Source organism: Conger conger, chromosome 2 (assembly GCF_963514075.1).
Source record: "Conger conger chromosome 2, fConCon1.1, whole genome shotgun sequence".
NCBI lineage: Eukaryota > Metazoa > Chordata > Actinopteri > Anguilliformes > Congridae > Conger > Conger conger.
Window position 1 is genome coordinate 38,128,165 of NC_083761.1, and position 22,314 is coordinate 38,150,478.

At 40.3% G+C, this 22,314-nt stretch overlaps 2 protein-coding genes across 5 annotated transcripts in view; one reads left to right on the forward strand and one right to left on the reverse strand.

Annotated features, from left to right (window-relative positions):
* Window positions 1–3,464, reverse strand: part of LOC133122911 (neuroblast differentiation-associated protein AHNAK-like) — a 36,677-nt gene extending 33,213 nt beyond the window's left edge. The window contains exon 1 of the mRNA XM_061233188.1: window positions 3,381–3,464. Coding sequence (XP_061089172.1) covers window positions 3,381–3,383 — 3 coding nt within the window. The 5' untranslated portion in view covers window positions 3,384–3,464. The remainder of the gene's footprint in view (window positions 1–3,380) is intronic.
* A 6,130-nt stretch (window positions 3,465–9,594) lies between these two features.
* The window catches only part of LOC133116430 (PHD finger protein 3-like), a 54,877-nt gene continuing 42,157 nt past the window's right edge, over window positions 9,595–22,314 (forward strand). For all 4 annotated transcript variants that reach the window (XM_061225947.1, XM_061225956.1, XM_061225972.1 and 1 more), the window contains exons 1-4: window positions 9,595–9,874; window positions 16,206–17,570; window positions 17,787–18,054; window positions 18,419–18,539. In XM_061225947.1, coding sequence (XP_061081931.1) covers window positions 16,315–17,570; window positions 17,787–18,054; window positions 18,419–18,539 — 1,645 coding nt within the window. In that variant the 5' untranslated portion in view covers window positions 9,595–9,874; window positions 16,206–16,314. The remainder of the gene's footprint in view (window positions 9,875–16,205; window positions 17,571–17,786; window positions 18,055–18,418; window positions 18,540–22,314) is intronic.

Genomic DNA, 22,314 nt, shown 5'->3' on the forward strand with positions numbered 1-22,314 from the left:
AGGGCCCAGTACACAAAATCATATGCGCAGATAAAACTGCTCTGATCTAGTGATGATTTATGAATATGAATATTAATGCGAGAAAGATACACACCCACCCAGATTTTCTATGTTGGTCTGTGGGGCCCCACGTCTCAGCCCCAAGTCTGGTAACGCCCGCATGCAGAGCGCAGAATAGCTATATGTCAATTGGCTAGCTATCTCTAGATATTCTCGACATACAGTTCCCTCGAAAAACAGCAAGGTCTAATTCTTTGTTTTTGCCATACAGTTTGAGGCCAAAAGATATATATGAAATGACCGATCCAAATTTCAGCTTTTATTTACTGGTGTAATTTTATCTTGATTCGTTAAACAATTTAGAAAATATCACCTTTTGTATCAGACCACCCATTTTTAGGTGAGAAAATGTAATGAAACATGTGACTGACAGGTGTTTCTTATTGCCCTGATGTGTCTTGTTAGATTGATTGGTTAAACCATAAATATTTCTGAATGTCTACTCTTGGTTTTTCCTTGGTAGTTTATGACAGAAACATTGTGAGAGCTGTGAAGAAAAACCCCAAAACATCAGTCAGTGACATCACAAACAATCTACACAGGACAGGGGTGAAGGTATCTCAATCAACTGTTTGAAGAAGATTTAGAGAGCAGCAATATAGGGGCTTTACCACAACATGCAAACCACTCATCAGTAGTAAGAAACGGAAGGCTAGTACTGTTTCCAAAGAAGTACAGAGATGAGCCACAAATGTTCCGGAACAATGTTTTATGGACTGATGAGACCAACATTAATCTACCAAAATGATGAAAAGGCCAAGGTGGGGAGAAAGAAGGGATGTGCTCATGCTCCAAAACATATGAGCTCATCTGTGAAGCACAGTGGAGAAAGTGTCATGCTTTGCTTGGGCTTGCATGGCTGCTTCTGGAGTGGGCTCACTCTTTATTGATTATGTAACTCATGATGGTAGCAGCAGGATGAATTCAGAAATCTACAATCTACAACTTTCAGTCTGCCAACTTATGGAGAAATGTATCTAATTTGGAGGAACTTCATCAAGCAGCAAGACAATGACCCAAAACATACTGCCAACACAATAAAGGAATTCATTAGGGAGAAAAAGTGGAAGGGTTTAGACTGGCCAAGTCAATCACCAGACCGTGACCCAGTTGAGCATGCATTTCACCTCCTGAAGAGAAGATTGATAAACAACAAATGAAAACTGTAATAAACAACAAATGAAAGAGGCTGCAGTAAAAGCCTGGAAAAGCATCACAAAAGAAGAATGCAACAGTTTGTTAATGTTAATGGAGGTTAATGCAGTTATTGCAAGCAAGGGATTTGCTACCAAAGATGAAGTGTTATATACTTTCAGTTACTTAAATAATCTCTGTTCCAATACTTTTGCTCACTTAAACATTTGGTGGTCTGATAAATGTTCTAAGTAGTTTAACACATCTAGGTGTAAATACCAGGAATAAAAGCTGAAATTCTGAATTCTTGTCTCGTGTTCATCTTTATTACTATTACCTTTTGCCAGCGTTTTTCCCCTTTGAAGTATTTGTTGCCTTTTCCTTTTTGTGTTTGGATAATTTAGTTATTTTCTTTAATAAACAGCAGTAAGCCAATCTTTAGTTTGAGTTTGCGTGTCTGTTCACCACGTGATACTGTACTTGACAGTTGAAGTACAGTGACAAACATGCAAGCCAAGAACTAGAGGTACTTTGCATCCAAAGTGAATAATAAAATGTTGTCTCGCTGAAAACCATTTCACATTTTGTCCATTGCCCAAGATGCTTGGCTACATTTGAACATTTTCCATAGTGATTATCATTTCACACTTCGTCTCCCCTAATCTTCTTCTGACTTTGATAAAAGTCTGCATAGGACTTGGTGCTGGGTTTCTATTAGAACCAACATACCCATAATGCCTTTGGACATATTGTTTGTATGAACATTATTCTTTTTTCTTCTAGTCAACACCACAAGGAAAAATGCACTCATGCAAAGAAGTATTTAAAAAGAACATTCTGATTCTGATTCCCTTTTCTTTTAATCTCATATCTTCTGTTCTGCACCTACCAAGAGAATTGATTTATATGTGATGTGACATGGGTGTGGCATGCACTCATATGGTTGTACTGTTGTGCCATTCTATGCATGACATTATGTAAGGTTTTCTTTGTGAAACCTGGGAAGCTGGTTTTTCCAGGTAGATGCAAAGATACTTGCCCTTACAGTCAGGGTAAACAACATACGTTTTAAACTACACATCACTTTATATTGTGAAAATTCTCTGGGAGCACATTTGAATATCATGCTGCACTGCAATATCAATCAATGAATACAATGTCACAATCATACAATGTCACATACAAATTCACTGTCACTGTTAAGTAATCAAAGATATCCTCACATTGTCTTGTTCTTTGTTTTATTGTATAGAAGGCATACAAATTCAAAATAAAGACATAGTTCACAGCAGAGGAATCTGTTTCCTTCTACATTTGTCATACTTTTACCAAATATCAGGCATTTATCCTCTTTCCTGCATGATCATTGAACAGGAATTTGATTTGCACAGTAAGTCCTCACAACAAGATTTTTATTCTACAGTATATAAGCTTACAAAGCATCCAGGTAATTGAATTGATGTCCCCTGCTCATTCCTGTCCAGTTGTTACAAAATAGGCTGTTTCAAGGCTGGTCTGTGTCCTTCTGTCTTTTAGCACATCCCTGCTACTACAACACTGCCTCCACTATTAAAATCCATATAAGATCCAACTTCAGAAAATAATACACAAACCTTAGTTTAGCAGAGAAAGATTAGCCCATACATATAACCTAGCCAGCAATGCTGGCAACACAGCAAATTAATCAACAGTGTTAAAATATGTGTGCACTGCTTTTCCCTGCCCTGTGTACACCCATTAATATCATTGTCAATATTACAAACTGCATCCAAGGAAATCAGAATTTTCTGAGATGCTCAAACCACCCCATCTGGCACCAAAAATAATTTCCCAGTCGAAATCAGTGAGATCACATTTTTTCCCCATTCTGATGGTTGATGTGAACATGTGAACTGAAGCTCCCGACTCGTATCTGCATGATTTTATGCATTGCACTACTGCCACAAGATTGGCTGATTAGATAACCACATCAAGAAGCAGGTGTACAAATGTTCCTCATAAGGGGCTCAGTAAGTGTAAGACCTGGCTGAAGAGTCAAACAATCAGACAAGCCTGTGTGGCAACTTTAACTATACTAAAGCGAAGAACACTTAAGCATGGCTACAGAACAACAGTTACAGTTACAACAGAAAACTTTAAGATACAGCTTGAGTCTTTCTCTGTGTAATGAATGAAGAAGGTCTTACCATAAAATGCTGTGCAAGGGAAATGAGGATGCAGGTGAATGATGTTGCCTCTGTGTACAAGTGTTTTACACCTGTGTCTTTCGGTTAAATGACTAAGCCACCAAACTAGTTTTTCCTCTGGCATCTCTGAGAGTCCACAAAAACTCCCTCTTTAGGGAGGGACAATCGAAACCTGATAGAGAGGGAGGGAAACTCAGTCTAGATGCCAAAGGTATTCTACATACTTTAATGGAATATCAAACATTACGCAAGCTAAACCTAACCACACCACAATATTTATCTGCTGTGTATAGGCAATCTGCTTGTAATCCAGCGAACTGAAAAAGAATTCCAATAAACCTTCGAATAGCTGCAGATTGGGTACCAGGTGGTTCATCCAGAATTGTCACTGAGAATTGACACGGGAGTTTCAGTGTAGTGATGCATACTGTCACTGTCAACTGTGGACTTAATTGTCTGTGGTCACACCCAGGGAGGAATGGTTCAAACCAGCAGGTTTGTCGTCATCTACTCACAGAAAAGCATTTGCTTGGTCCAACTGGGTGCCTACAGTGAATGAATGAAAGCTTTATTTCGAACATGCGAAAATACAAGGATTAAGATAACAAGACAAAATCAAAAAGAAAGTAGTATTAACAACAATAAAATAAAATAAACCAAGAAAAACAATATTAACCTAACATGTCCGAAAAGGAGTAGGAAGAAGCATAAGCTTATTTAATCCTACCCCTTCTCCACTATTCAGAAATTAATAATCGATGGATCAATATTGACTTCAATTTTAATATATTTTAAATTAAATCAAACTGCCATCCCTTTGTGCCACAGCCGACAGGTCTTGCGCACACACAGCAGGCCTTGCTTGTACAGGGACTGAGTGCAGCGAGTAGATTGTGCTAACAATTTTCACACCGAATGAGGGATGCATATTTACATGTTTACATACATACATATCTATTAACAATAGAAAATAAATAATGTAATAAACAAATAAATAAATAATCCGTAAGAACACCTGGTGACTGTCAAAGCCCTTCTTCCTCCTTGTACCTTGTGAAAACCATGTTTTTATACCACTTTTTGAACTGGGTCATGCTTGGACTCTGCTTTAGCTCCACACTCAATCCGTTCCACAGCTTCACTCCACATATTGAAATACAAAAACTTTGTTAACAATGTTTTAACTTTAACTCTCCCCTCAAATTATAACCCCCATCTCTATCAAAAAACAAGTTTTGAATATTCCCAGGGAGTAGCCGGTTTATTGCTTTATACATTATTTGTGCTGTTAGAAGGTGGACCAGATCAGTGAATTTTAATGTTTTTGATTTTAAGAATAATGAATTTGTGTGATCTCTATAACCAGAACAGTCTGCATGAAGTGTACAATGCCTGCACAGCTAAGCTGCGGGAAAAATAAGCAATGGCTGGAACCACACATTTTGATGGAATGAATGGCATTCCTAATTTTGGGGCAAAAAAGCTGTTAAAATTAGATGTTGTAACCATGGTCAAATAAAATGTAAAAAGTGTATGTATTTTTCCAATCATTTCTTCAGCAAGCCAAAAATTGACTGTAAAAGTTGTTTATTTATTTTTAATCAATATTCATATTTTTTTTCACAAGAAGACACAATTCAGAACAATTATTGGCACCCCACTTAGTCTTGAATTTTTCAAATAAAAAATAATATTTCCCCAAAAAAACAGGTTCCATAAGTATTGGCTTCCCTGGTTTAATACTTTGTGCAAACACCCCTCACAAAGATGACAGCCATTAGTCTTTTCCTATAAATTGTGATTACGGGTTAAAGAACATCAAGTCTCAGCTTGCTGGCAGAGGCAACTAGATTTTCTGTAAAGATTTCCTAGTACTTTTTTCAATTCATTGTGCCATTGATCTAAAATAGCGCCCCTGCCGCAAAACCAAAATGACTCACTGCCATATTTGACAGTAGGTATGAGGTGCTTCTCCTTGTATGCATTCAATTTTTCTGCCAAACATGTCGATAGCACTCTCTTCCAGTCATAATTCCAATGAGATTTGGCAAACAAAATGCTTAGTTTAGTTTATTATGCTCAGTTCGCGTTGTTTTTGTGCCACCCTTCCAAAGACTTTGTTGGTATGGAGGTGCCATTTTCTGTTTGTTTTTTTAGACTCGGTGACTCAAAGACAAAACCAATCTCTGCAATTCTTAAACTGCGATCCTTGGATTACTTATGGCCTCCTCACTGTTCGTGGGGATATTATGCACTCTTTCTGGCAAGTTTGCAACCATTCCATATGATTTATTAACTTTTTACTATTGTCCTTACACTGCTAAGTGGTATGTTTTCTTTTTTTTTTTTTTTGCCCATTACCCGACTTGTGATGGTCAATTACCACCTGTGTCTTCTGAATTGAGAGTTCTTTGGATTGATTCGATCATGCTTGTTGCCTAATTTTTATACTTTTATACTTATACTATATGAATTGCCAATATTAATTGTATTGTTTGATTTTATTTACAATAATTGTTAGGGGTGCCAATGATTTTCACTTGCCTTTATTAGACTTATTGGTCTTCTGCTGCTGTAACCTATCCACTTAGAGGTTTGACACATTGTGTGTTCAGAGATACTCTTCTGCTTCTCTTACTTGTAATGCATGGTTATTTGCATTACTGTCACCTTCCTGCCAGCTTTGACCAGTCTGGCCCTTCTCTGACTTCAATTCTCTGACCCTTCTCTCATTAACAACACGTTTTTGCCCACAGAACTGCTGCTCACTGGATGTTTTTGGTTTTTTGCATTATTCTCTGCAAACTGTATCCCAGGAGATCAGCAATTTCTGAGATACTCAAACCGCCCTGTCTGGCACTAGCAATCACTCCACTGTAAAAATCACATTTCTTCCCTATTCTGTTTGGTCTGAAAAACATCTGAACATCTTGACCACATCTGCATGCCTTTATGCATTTAGTTGCTGCCACATGATTGGCTAATTAAATGTTTTAACAAACTAGTGTACAGCTCTACCTCTTAAAGTGGTCACTGAGTATATATACAATCACTGAGCATATTATTAGGTACTTTATTACACCTACTTATTCATGCGATTATCTAATCAGCCAATTGTATGGCAGCAGTGCAATGCATGCAATCATGTAGTTACGGGTCAGGAGCTTCAGTTAATGTTCACATCAACCATCAGAATGGGGAAAAATGTCAACTCAGTGACTTTGACCATGGAATGATTGTTGGTGGCAGACAGGGTGGTTTGAGTATCTGAGGAATTGCTGATCACCTGGGATTTTCACACACACTAGTCTACAGTTTGCAAACAAAAAAATCCAGTGAGCAGCAGTTCTGAACAGAAATGCCTTGTTAATCAGAGACGTCAGATTACCGGGAACTGGCTAGGGCAGCAGATGCATTCCACTCTGCCACATGTGGCTGTTCTGTCAACACCCCTTTCACCACCTCAGTGGAGCCAGTAAATGCAGTTGCGGCTCGACCTGTGCCCAAGGTCCAGCGATCCAGCCCATCTGGGGGCACGATATTCTGTGACTGCAATCAGCGCTGATGGGTCAAAGAGCCTCCTCTTCATCACCGACACCATTTCTGGGCAGAGGTTCCTGTGCCACACAGGCGCCCAAGTGAGTGTCCTGCCTGCATCGCCCGTCGTTATACGGATGATAACCAAGGGTCCCCCATTTGAGGCCATTTTCCTCACTCAGTGACATTCCCACTACCACACTTTCTCGTGTGCTCGCAGACTCTTGTGAGACCGAGCCTGCAATGTGAATTCCCCAACCTCACCAAGCCCACTTTCTCAACCGTTGACACCAAACATAGTGTGGAGCACCACATACCCACGACAGGCCCACCGGTCCACGCCCACACCTACTGCCTTGATCCGGCAAAGCTTGCCATCGCAAAGGTGGAGTTTGACAACATGGAGAGGCTAGGAATAGTTTGCCGCTCCAGCAGTCCATGGGCCTCTCCCCTACACATGGTGCCCAAGCCTGGTGGTGGGTGCCGCCCGTGCTTGGAATACCGTCGCCTGAACGACGCCACCACCCACGACCGTTACCTCACATACAGGACTTTTCAGCCCGCAGGAAAGGTGATTTTTTCTAAGATCGACCGAGTCTGAGGATATCACCAGGTATCTGTGTACCCAGAGGACATGCCCAAGACAGCGGTCACGCCCTTTGGACTTTTTTCATTTTTACACATGCTATTTGGGCTTAAGAACAGGCATTCCAATGCCTGAGTGCTGACTTACCATTCCTGTACGTTTATCTAGACCAGGGGTCGGCAACCCTGGTCCTGGAGAGCCGCAGGGTGTGCTGGCTTTCGTCTCCACCTTAAAATAAGCAACCGATTCAGACCCAAGAAACCAGGTGAGGTGAGTTAACTGTGTAATCAACGGCTTTCATTGATCAATTAATGCCAAGTAACAACGAAAGCCAGCACACCCTGCGGCTCTCCAGGACCAGGGTTGCCAACCCCTGATCGAGACAATATTGTTGTCGGCAGCACATCTAGAGTGAAACACCAGTCCCAGCAGAGTTGATCTTCATCAGGCATGATGCACACCGGAGTCCGAAGCAGCCACCTTACGATGGGCCCTTCCAAGTTCTGGAGGACGGTGACAAGGCCTTTGTTGTGGATATCGGAGGCAAGCCGGACCATGTCTCAGTGGCAAGTGCTCCTGTTTCAGAACATGGTCCCCGGAGCCGCTGTGGCCGGGCAATCAGAGCCCCCAGATGGTTCGTAGTGCCAGTTTATGTAAGTTCTAGGGGGACGTGTGTGGCAAGTGAGTGCACAATGTTAAGAATGGTGTAATTCACATATCCTGTGGCCACTGTTCTTTTAAGAGTCACTGCATGTGATGACGTGTTTTTAGATGCGTCTGTTATTCCTGTTGAATGAGCTACCTATTGGTTTGAGCTAACACAATTGTTTTTATGTGAGATTAAAATAAATCGCTACAGCTTTCTCACAACCCGATGTGGTTTATTTTCACACTCACTACAGCCTATTTATTCTTCATATTTGATTAGTCTTCATCATCAACAGCACTATCATCATGCAAAGCCAGAAATATTATTTCAGTTGTTCCTAGTTGTAATATTACAACTAAGACAACAGTAGGCTATTAGTACCGATATCAAAATAACAATTTGGTCAAAATAATAATATGGTGGAATCATATCAGCATAGTACCTGCCTAAGAGCAACACATGTGCACTTATCCCTGGTATGGGTATGCATTTTGCACTTTGTTGTACGTCGCTCTGGATAAGAGTGTCTGCCAAATGCCATTAATGAAATGTAACATGCCATCTTTATTTTCAATTTATTCTTTGATTCATCACCATGAACAATGGACACAAGAACGATTTTGCAGGTAACATTATTATGTTATATTGACAGTGATATCAAAACAACAACATCATCAAAACAATAGGTAATGACACTGAATGTCGATTCATGTAATCATCTCTTGGACTGAGAAACGATCTGTGCAGGGAACTCTCTCAACCATTTTTAGCGTATCAGTCTATGAGTCTGTCACGGCCTCATACTCGTACGTGCTCGGTGTGACGCAAAATTATGCGGACCAAAATGGAATGAAATAAATCCTATATCTTCTTCTGTATTGTTCAGAAAAGAAATCGGCCACTGGAGAGTCATTACAGTTGAAAAGTATGGTCCAAAATACTATATTTTGGCCAGGGTAAATTCGTAGTTTTGAATGGACTTCAATGGAGAAATTCGATTTTTGGCACCATAGGCTTACAAAACTGCAATGCCTCGAGTAATCACTGGGGTTTGCGAGCTTCTCAGAGAATGGCAAACCCTGGCCCCCTGGGATGAACCAATGAAAAACGCTTTACCAGTTGCCAAACGAGGGCGCAAATATTTATTTTTAAAGGTTAATCTCTGGTAAAATAGAATTGAATACAGACTAGATTAACACATAGTGGTGCAGCATGAAAAGACCGGAGTAGGCTAGTCAATCATCATAACAGTGTTGTCGGTCTCTTTCACTGTCTATCGTCGTTCTTGTCAGTGAGGCGTTTTCAAGTTGAAACGCATGCGCAGGCATATCGTTTTGTATTGACACTGCTGATTGGATAAGACAGCACAGACAGCAACCCGACAAAACCTTTACAGAAGTGACACATGCAACCTCTAGGCAAACCTCTCGTCGTATGTTATTGCGAAATACATGCTCGCTTGTTTTCTGTTTCTGAAACGGAAAATGATTGGCCAAAAAGTACACTGACCATCCTAGGATCTTTATCCGTTCTCGCGTCCTTGCGTTATTGGTTTGAACCTGCCGTTAAATATGATGTCACAGGAGTTCACAAGACCGCAAGAACCGATGAGACGTTTTAAGAAGTACCCGCTATGTTTTGGATTGCATGGAATTGGGATGCATGTGTAAGAATTGGCTAGGTACATGTGGACCTAAACCCACGTCAACGCGGAAAGAGAAGGTAAATCTGTTTATTTTTAGTTTTATTAACGGTCAACAAATCAATAAAGGAATAGGGAGCGTTTCTTATTGTGTTTAGCCCCGGATCCAGCAAGCTAAACACAAGCTATCTTCCTAATGAACAGGCCTAAATGACACAAGCCAACAGAGTAGCTAGTCTAGCACTAGCTGGCTAGCTACACTGTTTACATCGGGCACTTTTCCTGCACTGCACGTGTAGTTGTGCCTCGGATTTAGCTAAATTAATTTACCATTCTGTGATGTCGGGCTCGAGCAAATGTTGGTTAAACCCAAGTCAATTTATATTGTATACCAGTGGACTCTGGTAAAATAGAATAGAATACAGACTAGATTAACACATGATTTCGTTTGCGGTCACATATGTCCAAAATGCAAACAAGTAAATTGGCGAATGGGTTCTTCACGATCAGAAGACATTTTACGACAACGTTAGGCTAGTTAGCTAGCTGGATATATATCTGACGTTTAGCTTTATTGCTTGATTAATATACTAACCACAATTGCAATCCCTGAACTCGGAACAAGCAGTTATTTTTTTCTTAATTATGCGTCATGAAATAACGTGGAGGGTTCGATAATTATTTTAAACGAGGTCTTGCCGGGTACACCTCTTGTTTCTCATAATCCATTCAGTTTTCCTTTCCGTTATTGTAAACTTCTTCTTACCTTTATCTTTTCATTGTTTCTTCTTTCTCTATTTTCTACTGATATGATTTGCGCATTGTTATGTATCCCATAGCATTGCTGGAAAATAGCATTACTCGCTTGGTCTTCCTTGGTTAAATGAAGGTTATAATAAATAAATAATAAATAATGTGAACAAATTGCAAAGTGTCTTATTTCCTGGACAATTAATTAGTTGCATTCATCAGTATATTCTATCTGACAATTGTATGATCTACAGCATGTAGTGGGTCACTGAGTCACTGCGTCAAAGATTTGCGTATACCGGTACTATACTTTTGGGGGGAAATGCAAGGCTATATTCTGCCACAGCATGAATCAAACACATAAATGGGAAAAATAAACCTGCTGAAAATAATTCCATCGTCGCTGAGAGCGTTTAAAATCATATTAGATAATGAATCCCTAACAAAAAGAAAAACTAGACTACAAGTAAAACTTTCATGAAAGTCGGAATCGAACCAGCGATCATTCACACTGAAAGCCGTGATTTATTCACGGAGCTGTCACTGGCAGCTATCATCACAACAAATTCTATCCCCCTGTGTGTAATAGGCTCTGCATCGGCAAGCTAGCGATGCTTTTGTGAATATGTAGTGCTTCATATGTAATATCTCGATTATTTATATACATTGAACCACGATATAGGCTACATCTAGCTAGCTAGATAGAAAGATCCCGAGCTAGGAATAAAAAAACAGCTATGGCTTATCTTCCTAGTTAGCGAGCGATCTATCCGTCTTGGCTGTCTCGCTAGCTAGATAGTTCTTATTTTGCTAGCTAGGGAGCCAACTTAAATATATCCACCTATGTCACGCTTATCTACTTCTCTACTTCTCTACATATATTGCTGTCTGTTTCACTAACTAGCTAGCGGTACTGATATTAGTCCATCGAGAGATGAGCACTTAAACTGTAGGGAAATTGGCAATTGATATGTTTCGCTAACTTTCATACACCGGACTAAATGCATGCTTATTGACAGAGTAATGACTAAGCGTATGCCGTTCACAAAAAGACACGCTAGCCAGTTGACGCTACCGTACGCATCAGGGGAATGTATCCTATAGATCGCATCATAGCGACCAACAGATAAAGCTTGGCAACCACGCTGTCGATTTAACGTTAACTCATGACGTTAACTTATGCATGAGGGGAACGTAACCGGAAACGTGACCCCGGAGGGGATACATTTTGTAAGGGGGATATAATTTGTTGTGACAGAGCCACCGTCACGATTGAAAATTGTAGTGGTCCGGTACGGAATTCTGACAGCTTGGCCGTGAAAATTCCTTTCCAATTTTGTTTACTTTCTGAACAGATGTGCCTGCACGCTAATCTTCGTTTTCTTCGCAGCATTTCCTCTAAACGCTCTCTCCATTTCAGCGTGAATGATCGCTGGTTCGATTCAGCCTTTGATGAAAGTTTCGTGTGTTTTATGAACGTTGTCATAAAAGTTCTTCTTACATTGAGAATTCCCGACCTGTTTACATTCCGGTAGATGTGCATGCAGGCTCATTGCAATCTTCGTTTTGGTCGCAGCATATTCGACACGCGAGGTCCTTAGATGGTAGGAATTGTTGGAGCCATTTTCAAATGGGTTCGGCATTGGCTACGGGAAGGGACAGTAAGCAGTAGCCGAGTAGTAGGAGGGGCCTTATCTGAGCAGGGTATTGTGGGAAGTGGAGTCCCACAGGGATCGGTGCTGGGGCCACTGCTCTTCCACATTTACATAAATGACGAAGACATGAGCATTGAAAGTAATTTAGTAAAATTTGCAGATGATACAAAACTTGGAAACATTATAGACTCTACTAAATCCAGAATCCAGAAGTGGCTGGAAACCTGGCAAATGAGGGTTAAGGTAAATGACTGGGACGCACAAGGTCGGTGGTTCTAATCCAACTGTAGCCACAATAATATCCGCACAGCCGTTGAGCCCTTGAGCAAGGCCCTTAACCCTGCATTGCTCCAGGGGAGGATTGTCTCCTGCTTAGTCTGTACGTCGCTCTGGATAAGAGCGTCTGCCAAATGCCAATAATGTAATGTAATGTAAAAATGAAATAAGTCCAAGGAAGTTATACTCACCTTATACAATACTCTTTTAGACCACACTTGGAGTACTGTCTGCAGTTCTGGGGACCACACTATAAGAAGGACATGGAGGCACTAGAAAAGGTTCAGAGAAGGGCTACCAGATTGATTCCATGTATAAAAGATAAGAGTTATGAGGATATATTTAGGATGCTTAATCTCTTTAAGCTTAGTAAAAGGAGGCTTAGGGGGGATTTGATTGAGGCTTTTCAATTCATGAAAGGGAATTACAAAGTGAATTATAGGGGATTCTTCAGGTTGAGTTCGGTTAGCAGAACGAGAGGACTCAAATGGAAATTGGCAAAAGAGAAATTCTCAGATATTCAGAACTTTTTTTTCACACAGCGTGTGGTCAATGTGTGGAATAGCTTGCCAGTGCATGTAGTGGAGGCAGAAACACTGGGGGTTTTCAAGACCAGGCTTGATCAGGGTTAGGTTTTATTTTGCTTTTAGCCAATTTAGGCAGTAGGTACAATTAGGGGTAGGAAAAGGTGAGCATTGCTGGGCTGAATGCTGAATCGTTTTTATATGACCATACATTATAGCATCACCAACTGGCCAGTCAGTACAATTAGTATGTATTGTAGTGGCCGGGAGTCTTAATAGGTCTGTAATTTAGGTTAGTAAAGAGTTTTCACCAGTCCAAACAGAAGGTATAGGAAAAAAATGAATAATCGGAACAATAAATTAATTAGGCTAACCAGGGGACAATCCCCCTGGAGCAATGTAGGATTACGGGCTGTGCTCAAGGGCTGAACAGCTGTGGCTTGACCAGGGTTTGAACCACCAACCTTCTGGGTCCCAGTAATAAACCTTAACCACAAGGCTACAGGCTGCTCCGTCAACTCAACTCAAATGACAGTTTGTAAAGAGCTTATTTTTCATCAATATTAGTAAAATCTAACTCTTCAGCTGATGGCAAATATATCTAGCTCTTCTAAAAGAATTTTCTGCATTGTCTCTTATCTTGATTGCTAACATTTCAATGCCAATTATGAATAGATATGGTGAGAGGGGATACCCTTGTTTTACACCCCTTACTAGTTCAAAAACTCTACTCAGATGGCCGTTATTGATAATTCTGCATTTAGCATTTAACCCATTTTAAAATAAAATTTTACCCTATTGAATGCCTTTTCAAAGTCAGCTATAAATATTAAGCCTGGTTTCTTTGCATTATCATTATCATACGATAATCCATGGTCTCAATTATGTTGGGCAATGAAACGACATTGAATGAAACCTGTTTGATCACTATGTATAATGTCTGAAATAACATCTTTAATCCTGTAAGCAATGCATTTGGCTAATGTTCTCCAATTTCTTTTCTTTTTTTAAAGACAGGCTCCTTATATTGACCACCCGGGTCTTGTTTCTGTTGAGAAATGAGACCCTTGTGTTGTTCATCTGACAGTTTCCCTATTTCATAAGCATAGTTAAAATATGGCAATAATAGTTATTTTATTACATCATAGAAAACTTGATATACTTTGATAGGAATTCAATCCCGGCCAGGTGATTTTCCAAGTTTGAATGAATGAATTTCTGTTAACAGTTCATCTTCCCTAATTAGGCCTTCACATGACTTACTCTGGGTGGAAGACAGCTTATTATAATCTTTTGGAAAAATAACTTTTACAGTGGCCCTCACTCTAATTAATTTGAGGCGACTGGAAGGAATAGATTTGCCGGAAGTATTTGGTCTCTTCAATTACTTTGTCAGGAGAATCTATGACTTCTCTCTATTGTTACAAGTTTTTGTATATTCTTCTTAGTAGAATTTTGAGGTCGAGCTGCACCTTCATGCCTGTTTTCCGTTCTGGTTCCTCAGTGGTGGAATGACTTACCTACCACTGTCAGGACAACAGAATCCCTCCCCATATTTTGACGCAGATTAAAAACACACTTTTTTAGACTATACCTTAGTCCTCCCTCCTGATTTCCTCCCCAACTTCTGATATCCCTCTTGTTTAACCCTAACCCTTAATAATAAGAAAAGAAAATTGCACTTACGATGACTATTGTCTTTTTGTTTAGAACAGCTCTTCATGCGTATTTTGCTAGTTATGGATTTGATGCTTTTAACTTGTGGAAGAACCTATGCACTTCATTATAACGCTATTATAGTTCAACTATCCCTAGTTGACTTGGCCAGTATTCTCAACTTTTCTATTTCTGTTATTAATATTTTTTATTTTGTCTGAAATTTTTTAAATATTGAATAGTGTGACCCTGGAGAACACATTTTAAAGTATCCCAGCAGATTTTTAATTGTGAAAGAAAAAGTAGCTTATCATTTTTTGGTGTAATTTATACACTCACTTTATTAGGTATTCATTCAACTTATTTTTTAGACTTCTACTGCTGTAGCCTATCCACTTAGAGTTATGATGTTCAGAGATGCTCTTCTCCATACCACTGTTGTAATGTGTGGTTATTTGCATAATCCCAGGATATCAGCAGTTTCTGAGATATTCAAACCACCAACTGCCACCAACAATCATTCAACGGTCATAGTCACTTTTTTTCCCCCATTGATGGTTGATGTGAACATTAACTGCCCCGTATCTACATGATTGTATGCATTGCACTGCTGCTACACGATTGGCTGATTAGATAATTGCATGAATGAGTAGGTGTAATAAAGTAAAAATGTTCCTAATAAAGTGCTTGGTGAGTGTATATACAGTATCCTTCAGAAGGCTCGGAGTAAATTTCCAGGAGCCACGCCCACATAACATTTGGAACAAGAGAAAAAGAAATGTTGAAATAGTCAATAGCAATGGCTTGATTAAGTTGTCTCCATGTAAAAGCCCCTTTAGTTGGGTTGTTTAAACCCCAAATATCAACCTGGTCTACTATGCTCATAATATTTGATATCTCTTTGTCTCATTTGTGTGATAATTGTCAGAATGATTACCTTTTCTATCTAAGGAGCTATTTTGTACCATTTTAGAGTCCTCTACCATGATGGTTGAATGTATTTTATCTTGCAAATTTAAAATGTGGTGCAGTGAGTAGCACTGCCGCCTCACAGCAAGGAGGTCCTGGGTTCGAATCCAGGTCGGGCCGGGGCCTCTCAGTGCGGAGTTTGCATGTTCTCCCCGTGTCTGCGTGGGTTTCCTCCGGGTACTCCGGTTTCCTCCCACAGTCTAAAGACATGCAGGTTAGGCTGATTGGAGAGTCTAAATTGCCCGTAGGTAAGTGAATGGTGTGTGTGCCCTGCGATGGACTGGCGACCTGTCCAGGGTGTATTCCTGCCTTTCGCCCAATGTATGCTGGGATAGGCTCCAGCCCCCCTGCAACCCTGTTCAGGATAAGCGGGTTAAGATAATGGATGGATGGATGGAAATTTAAAATGTTATCCAATATACTTTTGAAAAAGACTGGATCATTATTATTGGGTCCATAGATGTTAATAACAGAAATGATTTTCTCACTCGCCTCTGTATTAAGTATGAGCCATCTTCCTCCTCTATCAACTTTATGCTCATGAAAATTACATTATTATGTTCACTCTGTTGTCTTTTCAGACCCTGTTAGGAATGTACAGTGTACATTAACAAGGCAGATGTAAGAAAGGAAAACGTGCAGAAGTACAAGCCAAGTCAAGTCCAGCCATCAGGAGAAATATCCCTAGAAATGAAAGAGGGACTGACACCAGAGAATTGGGCAGGCAGTGAGCAGCGACTGCAGCCCATGAATTCTGTTCTACATCCAACAACAATCAATTTAGAATTGGACAAAACAAAGCTACCAGACCTTACTCAGGGTTTGGTAGATTCCCTGGGATCCCAGAAGAGTTCAGCTTGTGGTGTTGTGGAAAATAAACTTAGACAGGGTGGAACTCTAGATGCGACTCTCTCTGATCTCTTTAACACAGCACGAGAGCTTGGTGTGGACACCATTTCAGACAGGGCACCAGAGCTTGGACCCTTTGTTAATCCCAGTGAAGTCCAGGATGGCCATGTCATTCTATTGAGCAGAAGCAAAGCTACTGATTCAATCAATGAAAACAAACCGAGCACGGACAACTTCCTGTTTCAAAAAACTGCTTTGAGTGGCATAAATAATTCTGATTCTGACAAAGATAAAGAAACCAGTGCAGTCCTGAAAAATTCAGAGTTCAGAGAAGTGGAACTGCAGAGTTTACCTAAAGGAAAAGAAGGTCAAGACCAAAATGATTTGAATAATATGCTCACTTCAAAACAAGGCAATCCCCCTGCAACGCAGAGAATGGAGCAGAGACCAAGCAGCCCAGTTAGTGCAGGGCCTTCACTTCAGCCAAAAAGGGTAACACCAACAGACACTGAAAGCATACAGATGACGGAAGACCAGCAAATAGTGATGACTATGAAACAGCGAACCAATCAACTAAAAACGTACCCACCTTCCAAAAAGCAAAGAATGCAGGCTGCCCAAGATATGAAACCGGTTCATGTTTACAGCAATGTGCAAAAGAAGCAACTGTTAGTTCTTGGTCAATGCAAGAAACTTCCTGGGATTTCTAACTTTTCTCTAGTCAGCAGACCATCTGCTGCTGGTCCAGACAGGTTCAAGGGTCAGGGCTTGGAATTGCAGCCTGAAATTTCCAGATCTGTTCAGTCTCATATTGGGCCCAGGCTACAGAACCCACAAGCAGCAATGTCAAGATCCAGTAATCCCCAATTGGAGTGCTCAGAAGCAGAAGAACGAGAAAAGGGGAAAATGAAAAAGACTTTGCAAAGACAGAGGAGCAAGAGTGGTAGAAGCCTCTCCTTGGAAGAGCTCCCTTTGTTTATTCCTGATAATGCCCCCACAGTGAAGCAAGAGGTCCATGAGGAAGACTCCATTAACAGTGAGATTGTGTGGAATCCTTCAAAGCATTGCATTCTATGCAAAAAGCCTCATAAAAACAGGTATATTACACAGGCTTCTTATTCCTATAGATGCCTTTGTTCAAAGCTGCAACATATCTCATTTCAATAATTAATTGTACGTTTTCTGCTTTAGGTGGTCCTGCATAGAAAAACAATACATTCTGTAATATTAACTGCGTTAATGTAGAAATAAATTAAGTAGCTGCATTTATGCTTTCAATTTCAAAATGTGCAATGAGGCTGCTATCCGTTTAGGTTCATGGTGGGCTGTGGTCGTTGTGACGACTGGTTTCATGGCGAGTGTGTTGGTCTTGACCTGGCCAAGGCCCAGCAGATGGAGCAGGAGGACCAGGAGTATGTTTGCCTCAAGTGTTGCGCAGAGGAGGACAGGAAGTCCAATGTCCAGAGGCAGCTTTCCATGGTGGACCAATCTAAGCTTGAGCATAGCCTGGAGAGTAACCCTTTGGCAACACAAGAGAAGCAGAAGCAGGCAAAGCCACTCACAACTGGAGCAATCAGAAGGGTAAGGGATATGTTGTAAAGGAATGTTTTCTGTGTTTATATTAGTGGCGTGAATGGTTAAACGGTTAACTGAAACTGATTTGTAACCTGTTACAAAAAATGTATAACCGATAACAGATTTTTTTCTTTCTGAACGTGAAATTGTAAGCTGAGTTTAAAATAAATGCACGTTCATCACCAGGCGTATTATTGCGGTTCGACTAGCTTCAGTAGTTCTAACAAGCAATCTGCCCATTTCAGGGGGTTTAAAATGCAAACACCACAGGGAATTGAATGCTACAGTATTAAGGCCCGCTTTTGTGTAGGTTCTCATTTTGAGAATCTTTGTAATTTGTTTCTGCCTTTTAATTTTAATTCTAACCTAGGATTCAGAGGAAAGGAGACTGCAGTCAACCAGGCTGTATGTGACCAGAAGGCTGTCTGAAAGTAGAAGTGCTCTGACAGTGAGAACACGAAAGTGCTCTGGGGATGTGCCACTGAGAACTGGTATTGGGATTAAATTTCACTGTAGTAATGATTCGCTTCAGTAATCACGATCAATCATATACCGTGCAGTCCGTATGTATTTCAACAGTTTTGGTTGTTTTGGCTCTAGTCCAGCACATTGGATTTGAAATGAAATGACAAATGTGGGGTTATTTAAAGGGGTTGACCCCTTTAATTTAACATTCCATATTGGGAATGTGTGTAGGAATCACATCCCCTTCAAGTTAGGGGACCAAAAGTAATTAGACTATTGCTTCCTAAGTGCAGGTATAAGAAAGCTTTAAGTATCTTGTCTTGGCTTTTGATTGCCTTTGGAGTCTGTTATTGCCATTTGTCAGCATGAGTTGCCAATGACAGTCAAGGAAGCAATTATGAGGCTGAGAATGAAAGAAAAAAGGAAAAGAAAAAACAATCAGAGACATAACCCCTTCGTACAACCCTCAATATCCTGCAACCCTCACCCATTTTGCAATGTTCTACTTTGAAGCTTTATACCTCCAGAGATGACCATCACAGAGCGTATCACTCAAATCATAATAAATTTGAACGTCCCACAACAAGCTAAACTGCACGTGTGGTTGTGCTATTTCAGATGATGGATAAGCTTTGCAAATGAGCATGTATTTCAAAAACTGATTGTCCAAGACCGTAAATAACCAATGAATCTTGAAAAGGACATCTTTATGTCTAAAACCAATGGTTAGATTTTATATGTATTCCATATTTTGTTGCAGATATTTATAGTAGAATTACAGTGCATCCGGAAAGTATTCACAGCTTCACTTTTCCCACATTTTGTTATGTTACAGCCTTATTCCAAAATGGAATAAATTCTTTTTTTTTTTCTCAAAATTGTACACACAACACCCCATAATGACAACATGAAAGAAGTTTTTGTTGAAATCTTTGCAAATTTATGAAAAATAAAAACTAAGAAATCACATGTACATAAGTATTCACAGCCTTTGCCATGAAGCTCAAAATTGAGCTCAGGTGCATCCTATTTCCACTGATCAACCTTGAGTCCACCTGTGGTAAATTCAGTTGATTGGACATGATTTGGAAAGGCACACACCTGTCTATATAAGGTCCCACAGTTGACAGTGCATGTCGGAGAACAAACCAAGCATGAAGTCAAAGGAATTGTCTGTAGACCTCCGAGACAGGATTGTCTCGAGGCACAAATCTGGGGAAGGGTACAGAAAAATTTCTGCTGCTCTGAAGGTCCCAATTAGCACAGTGGCCTCCATCATACACAAATGGAAGAAGTTCGGAACCACCAGGACTCTTCCTAGAGCTGGCCGCCCGTCTAAACTGAGCAATCGGGGGAGAAGGACCTTAGTCAGGGAGGTCACCAAGAACCCAATGGTTACTCTGTCAGAGCTCCAGCGTTCCACTGTGGAAAGAGGAGAACCTTCCAGAAGGACAACCATCTGCAGCAATCCACCAATCAGGCCTGTATGGTAGAGTGGCCAGACGGAAGCCACTCCTTAGTAAAAGGCCCATGGCAGCCCACCTGGAGTTTGCCAAAAGGCACCTGAAGGACTCTCAGACCATGAGAAACAAAATTCTCTGATTTAACTCTTTGGCGTGAATGCCAGGCGTCATGTTTGGAGGAAACCAGGCACCGCTCATCACCTGGCCAATACCATTCCTACAGTGAAGCATGGTGGTGGCAGCAACATGCTGTGGGGATGTTTTTCAGCGGCAGGAACTGGGAGACTAGTCAGGATTGAGGGAAAGATGAATGCAGCAATGTACAGAGACATCCTGGATGAAAACCTGCTCCAGAGCGCTCTTGACCTCAGACTTGGGTGACGGTTCATCTTTCAGCAGGACAACGACCCTACGCACACAGCCAAGATATCAAAGGAGTGGCTTCAGGACAGCTTTGTGAATGTCCTTGTGTGGCCCAGCCAGAGCCCAGACTTGAATCCGATTGACCATCTCTGGAGAGATCTGAAAATGGCTGTGCACCAACGCTCTCCATCCAACCTGATGGAGCTTGAGAGGTGCTGCAAAGAGGAATGGGCGAAACTGCCCAAAGATAGGTGTGCCAAGCTTGTGGCATCATATTCAAAAAGACTTGAGGCTGTAATTGCTGCCAAAGGTGCATCAACAAAGTATTGAGCAAAGGCTGTGAATACTTATGTACATGTGATTTCTTAGTTTTTTATTTTGAATAAATTTGCTAAAATTTCATGTTGTCGTTATGGGGTGTTGTGTGTATAATTTTGAGGAGAAAAATGAATTTATTCCATTTTGGAATAAGGCTGTAACATAACAAAATGTGGGAAAAGTGAAGCGCTGTGAATACTTTCCGGATGCACTGTATATAATATAAGTACACAAGAATTCTAGTTTATATTGCCGTTCAGTGAGCAGCGTTTTTCTCCACTGTATCGGAAAATGATTCAGGCCTTTTTGGTTTTATCTCGTTGCTATGAGGGAATTTTTTTTGGTTAAATATTTACTTGTTCCCCCGTGTTCATGCTTCCACGTATACATCATACTCCAGTGCGTCACTGTGGTTGCATGAGACTGGGCTAGGGGGTGCTGTTTGACTGGGCAAACTAGGGGACAGCAGTGGCATTTAGTAAACCCATAGTTTTAACCCTTTCCCTGTATCAGTTAGTAATGAATATTTAACAAAGATTTTGATGCATCCTTTCATTGTGTGATTGCAAGAGAACTGAATGTCAAGCAGTCACGTGACAACTAGGTGGCTTGTGTGAAGGGGTTAAGACGAAAGAGAGCATTTGTTGTCCATGAATGACTGCAGCAAATCTAGCTTAATTTTCGTTAATGGCCATATCTTCAAATTTATCCAGTTCCCATTGACTCCCATTCAATTTTGTGACCTCGAGGAATTTAATAGTTTTAAAGCACTACAATAAAGCAGTAACTATGGACAATAGTTCAATGAGAGAGAGAACTGTCTCATTTTCCAAATACTAAATAATACAGCTAGCTAGCATATCTAACTTGAATCGATAGTTGGCTATCATTAGGCATATAGCTAGCGCACATTTTTTTAGCCTGAATTTTCATATTTAGTGAAATTTTCATGTTTCTTTTTGACCTCAATTACTGTCCTATTTACAGTTAAATTTCTGAAGTTTAATTTGTCTATTATCTCCTGCCATATTTTTTGGTAGATGTCATTTTGAATTTACCAATTTGGGTTTCTTCTTTTACTGTCCATTTTGAAAACTTGATTCGCTACCTAGTTGATTATGATGATGATTATTATTTTTATGTAGTAAAAGTGAGATATGTTAATGAACTATTTTACTATTCAGTTCAACATTAAATAATCTGTTAGTGAATGCGTTTAACATGTAACGCCTCCTCAACATGGGTCCAAGTCATCTCCATGGTAATGTGGAGATTCCCCTGTTTTTACCGTGAGGCAATACGGCAATAGACAGTAAAATACTGAAGAATTACCCTTCCTTAAGGAAAAACACATGAGGGGTTTTATGCAATACAACATCCCCTTAGGTAAGGAGAAAAAATCCCTTTAAAACATTTAAGGGGTACTTAAGGGGGCCACTGTTCTTTTAACAAAGTGATGTGTTCTCACGATAAGATTACATGGGTTACGTGGACATTGAATTGACCAAATTACAGCCTGCTGTATTTCTACGCAGTTGACAATCTGAAAATAGTTCTTCAATTTATAGCTTGCCTAAAGGTCACAAAAATGAATTGGCATGAATGGGAGCCTGACAAATGGGAAATACGTTGATGTTCACGATTGTCAGGGACAGTA